General features: G+C 35.6%; 1 protein-coding gene across 1 annotated transcript; it reads left to right on the forward strand.

Annotated features, from left to right (window-relative positions):
• The first annotated feature begins 2,786 nt into the window (after nt 1-2,786).
• EXPA5 (expansin A5) lies at nt 2,787-4,787 on the forward strand. Its single transcript, XM_011100342.3, has 4 exons — nt 2,787-2,939; nt 3,047-3,181; nt 3,280-3,568; nt 3,979-4,787. The coding sequence occupies exons 2-4, from the start codon at nt 3,055-3,057 to the stop codon at nt 4,283-4,285; spliced, it is 723 nt and encodes a 240-aa protein (XP_011098644.1). The 5' UTR covers nt 2,787-2,939; nt 3,047-3,054; the 3' UTR covers nt 4,286-4,787.
• The last annotated feature ends 208 nt before the right edge of the window (nt 4,788-4,995 follow it).

Raw genomic sequence — 4,995 nt, forward strand, 5'->3', positions numbered from 1 at the left:
AAGATTAATTCCTCTATACACATATCCTTTAATTCAGTATTTCAACCACATTTATGTCCAACCCTTTTCAAGAAATGTCCATGCCATGCTGGTTGGTGTCTCAACCCAATCCATATGTGCCTGTTTCCTTGGATTGGACCCCCGGGGCTACAACTATAGCTTTTACATTCTCAGTTAATAATTAGGAGTTTGGGTTCACGGACAAAAGTGGAAAACATAAAAAATAAAAAACAGTGTAAAATGAAACTAATAAATTTGGGTTGAGATCAAGAACATCTCTCCAATCCTATTCGATCGGGGCCACAGTCTTTTTCCACAGTGTCAGGTTGACCTGAAAGCATACATCTGTCAGGCTTGTTGGGATAACCTCAATCGTTAAAACCCTACAAATACTTATTGATGAAATAGAGTTGAGAGGCTATATAGAATACAATGTATTAATTACATACATGCCTATTAAATAGTGCCTCGCTCTCCGTACTTGCGGATAATCATTGAGTTTGTAGTTGTTTAGATCCACATGTTATAATTTTGGAATCAGAGACTGTTAATATAAGTTTGCTGATTGTATAGTTGGGTGGGATTTGAGCAGATTCCCCAAAAAATAAAAAATTTAAGTACTCGAATTCAAAATGAGAGAGTTTGTTTAATTTTGAAATGTGAAAAAAGACATTTTCAATGAATTATGTGTTAATTTTGTAGTATACGAGAAAATTCGGGGTTTTGATAATGCTATTTTGTGAAGCTAGAATCAAGTACGAGAGAGGCTATCAAATGTGGTCCTTAAAGTGCCCCTCGCTAGAAAATGAAAATAGTACCACGTACAAATACAATTAATTACTTCCATTAAATAATTGAGTGATTATAATTTTTGACACTTCATATTCTGATTACGAGACATAAATTAACGCATAAAAATTGTCCCTTCACCAATTTTCGCAGTATAATGGTAATTTTTCCGACCAGAGTTCTAGTTCTAAAAATATGATTCAAAACCCAATAATTTGCCTGGAAAAATAGGATTGATTATACACTTAGGTCTCCTCTAAAAAATGTGATATTATATTTTCTCTTTATAAAAATTTAAAATTATACATTTACATTCCATTCGAAGATTTTTCATTTATATCTAACTTATTTCCTTTAAGATTTGGACGAAAAATTACATCTGACCGCTTTCATTCATGTATGATTATTTTATATCTACTGGCTATAATTTTGGAGCAATATTTTATTATAATTCTATTTTTTTGACTTTATATATATATATATATATTAAATTTACCCACTACAAGTAAGAAATAATTACATAGTAATTAATATTGAATATGCAGTAAATTAAAAATTTATGTATTTTTCTTACTGACCCCTTCCTCATGGCCCTGCTCCCCTTAAAAGACGTCTGCATTTTCCTTTCAAATTCTGACGGAATAGGTCAAATGTAAACGATGAATTTTTAAAGAGGTGCAAGTGTGATTTGAAACTTGTGTTTTAGGGGAAAGTATAATTTTATATTTTTGAATATATATATATATATATATATATATATATATATTCCCTAAGTACCAAGAAAAATATTAAAGAGAAGGAAGAAGGTTGGAAGAAGAGAAGGCCTACTCATGTGAGCAATTAGCTTCACGTCGACTTCTGGGAACCTCAAAACAGTAACGTCATAAATGCATACAAAAAAATAGAAATGCTAAAGCATTTTACATACATACATATGAAGTAAGGCAATCCTAGTCCAGTCTATCACGCATTTAAAAAGCCCACTGTTCCTGTCTGCTTTAGGACCCCATCCATGTGAACCTCACAAATTCTTCTCAACATAACTTAATTACAACCTCATTATCTATCCCACCTTTGTCTATCAATCAAGCCCAACTTGCCAGCAACAGATCAATATCAACATCAACTTAATTATGCTAAGTTTAAGGATAATTAATTCTTGATTAATTACCAAAATCAAGTCTTAATTATTAGCAAATTAACTGCATCTGATCACTTCTGCTAATTAGTTCATGTTAGATATATATCCACCAGCTATATATATATATATATATATTATTACTAAAACTTGAAAAGACTTGAGAATTTAATGACGTGTTTGAATGAAATTTTCTCTTTCTCAGACAACTTAATAATTAGCAGCCATGTTGATGTTAACAAAAGAACACAGGTTATGTTGTGTGATCAGTGCAAATTAATTAACCAGCTGGCGAGTAGCAGTATTAGAATTCAAATTAACTTCTTCTGATGTATAATGCAGATCCAAGCAAATGATCTTAATCACAAGGACAACACTGATTATTCATGATGTTAGTTGCCAAGAAAAATTGCCCAAAATTACACAATTAATCCCATCGTCTATTTTAATATGGTATTTCATCTCATATTTTAGGTACGTACTGTATCATAACATACGACAAACGTACGTACATATATAAAACGCAAAATGTGAAATGATTAGGCAGTGACAGTTAATTAATGGAGAGAATTAGGGGCAAGATAGATTCTCCATTTGTAGTGGTATTGGGCGTAGAACAAAGTGTTGGTTTCCATTTGAAGCAGAGCAGGGAGTGGGATTTTCCACCCATGCCATGCGCCACCACTAACAAAATTCCCGAATCTACTTCTTCAATAAGCCCACGCGGTTTTAATTCTAACATTGTAAGATTTCATGCACAAAAACATACATACGTAACATACATACAACACAATCCCTTTATCTTAAACATCCAGAAAACAACTTCTCAGTTGTCGTCATGGTCCCATGCAACAGATGAAAACTTATCACATATATGTCACCTTCACTGCTTTGCCCTACACTTTTCACACATCTCTCCCTCCACCCCTATTTATTCCCATCAAACACTTTATTCACTTCCTCACAACTCCTCCTCCTTCTGCACATGCTCAAACTTTTTAGCCTCTCTAGAGTAAAGAAATTCAACTTCTTGATTTGCTTAATTTCCTTCTTTACATACTCACAACTCCATAATTAATAATATTAACTAAACCCCCTTTCATTTTTCTTGTGATGCAGGTGGAAATATGACTAGTTTTGCAGTTTTCTTAGTGGGTTTTTTCTCGTTTGTGACATCTGCATATGGCTATTATGGAGGTTGGATTAATGCTCATGCCACCTTCTATGGAGGAGGTGATGCATCTGGAACAATGGGTATGTAATTATTTCATTCACTTGTAACAAAAAATTATATAACTTGTATATTTACGTATTTCTGTATAACTTTTGTTGTTGTTGTTAATTTTTGGCAGGCGGGGCTTGTGGGTATGGAAACCTGTACAGCCAGGGATATGGAACTAATACAGCAGCACTCAGCACAGCTCTGTTTAACAATGGTTTGAGCTGTGGAGCATGTTTTCAGTTGGTGTGCGTGAATGATCCACAATGGTGTCTACGGGGATCCATAATCGTCACAGCCACCAATTTCTGCCCTCCAGGCGGGTGGTGTGATCCCCCCAACCACCACTTTGATCTCTCTCAGCCTGTTTTCCTACGTATCGCACAGTATAGAGCCGGCATCGTGCCCGTCCTCTACAGAAGGTGCATGGTTAATCCTTTAATAGCTAATACATACCAACGAGTTGCAATGTTTCTGGATTTTGCTAAAAAGCTTGAATTAGAAATAGTAAGATGAAGAGAAGAAAAAGTAAAAAGATCATGACAAAGAAACAATTACTTAGTTCATGAGCCACGTGCCCTACACATGATGGAAGGGTTAGATCATAGATGGCTGTCATTGTCAAAACACTCTCCACCATGACCTCTAAATAGCTTGGTAGCCTTTCACAATCATTTCACTGTTAAGTTGAGAACTAGATGCAATTTGTAATAATTAATTACAATACCTTCTTGTTATTTCTTGGTATTATTACAACATTGACTGAACGACTTTTACCTATTGTAATAATAACTAATTAAGGAGATTTGCTTGATCATGTTTTGTCGTACAGAGTGCCGTGCAGAAGAAGTGGGGGAATCAGGTTCACCATCAACGGCCACTCATATTTCAATCTAGTCCTCGTAACTAATGTCGGGGGTGCTGGAGATGTACAGGCAGTGTACATCAAGGGATCAAGAACTGCATGGCAGCCAATGTCAAGAAACTGGGGCCAAAACTGGCAGAGCAATTCATACCTCAATGGACAAAGCCTGTCTTTCAAGGTTACCACAAGCGATGGCCGAAGCGTCGTCTCGTACAACGTTGCTCCGCCCAACTGGTCTTTTGGCCAGACGTTCTCCGGAGGTCAATTCCGCTAGGCCAGTACTGCAACCAGCGATCAACGGGAGTATGGTGTTATAAACTGAAACTGTTTAACTAATTATAATCTAGTTTAGTGCGAGAAAAGACACTATAAGAATCCAATATATACTTAAAAGGGCTTATTTTGAAGGAGCCCTAGCTACTCCTTAATTTGCAGTGAGTAGTATATATCTACTTCACAAGTGTGTGTGTGAGATGGGGGGGGGGGGGGGGAGAGGCAAAAGAAAAGGAGAACAAAAAGAAAAAAAAAAAGATTATTTGCAACCTCCAGGGCTCTCAAATTAGTACTGCTAATAATCCCTGGAAGAGTTTTCTAAGCAGAATCAGTATTGTTGTTTGTATAAGCCAAGTTAAAGTTTATCATAAGCTGAAGCTAGACATTCTCAGAATGTCCAGAAAGGAAATCTCTAAAGGAGATTGATTGTCTGAAAGAAATCTGTACAATGTACGTTGGCACATATCGTCATGTATTATAAGAAATCGTCTTATGTGTATGTACTTCTTGATTCCCGAATATGAATAATTGTGTTCAGATGGATCGAATTCCATGGTTTTCTGATCTTTTCTCAGCCAAACTTGCGACTTCCAGAAATCAAAAAACGATATTTCAACATTAAACTGCGGTCCAGCCCTTACATTATTAAGATCAAAACTCATGTGATGTTGTACCACTTATATCAGTAGTTCTACCAGCTAATTTTCTCCT

This window comes from Sesamum indicum, linkage group LG9 (assembly GCF_026168435.1).
Source record: "Sesamum indicum cultivar Baizhima isolate 11 linkage group LG9, ASM2616843v1, whole genome shotgun sequence".
Lineage (NCBI taxonomy): Eukaryota > Viridiplantae > Streptophyta > Magnoliopsida > Lamiales > Pedaliaceae > Sesamum > Sesamum indicum.

Bases quoted from the DNA above. Each gene is read 5' to 3' on its own strand.
- EXPA5 (XM_011100342.3), top strand. From the start codon at position 3,055: ATGACTAGTTTTGCAGTTTTCTTAGTGGGTTTTTTCTCGTTTGTGACA. The intron at 3,182-3,279 runs GTATGTAATTAT...AATTTTTGGCAG, and splicing joins TGATGCATCTGGAACAATGG to GCGGGGCTTGTGGGTATGGA. The intron at 3,569-3,978 runs GTGCATGGTTAA...TTTGTCGTACAG, and splicing joins GTGCCCGTCCTCTACAGAAG to AGTGCCGTGCAGAAGAAGTG.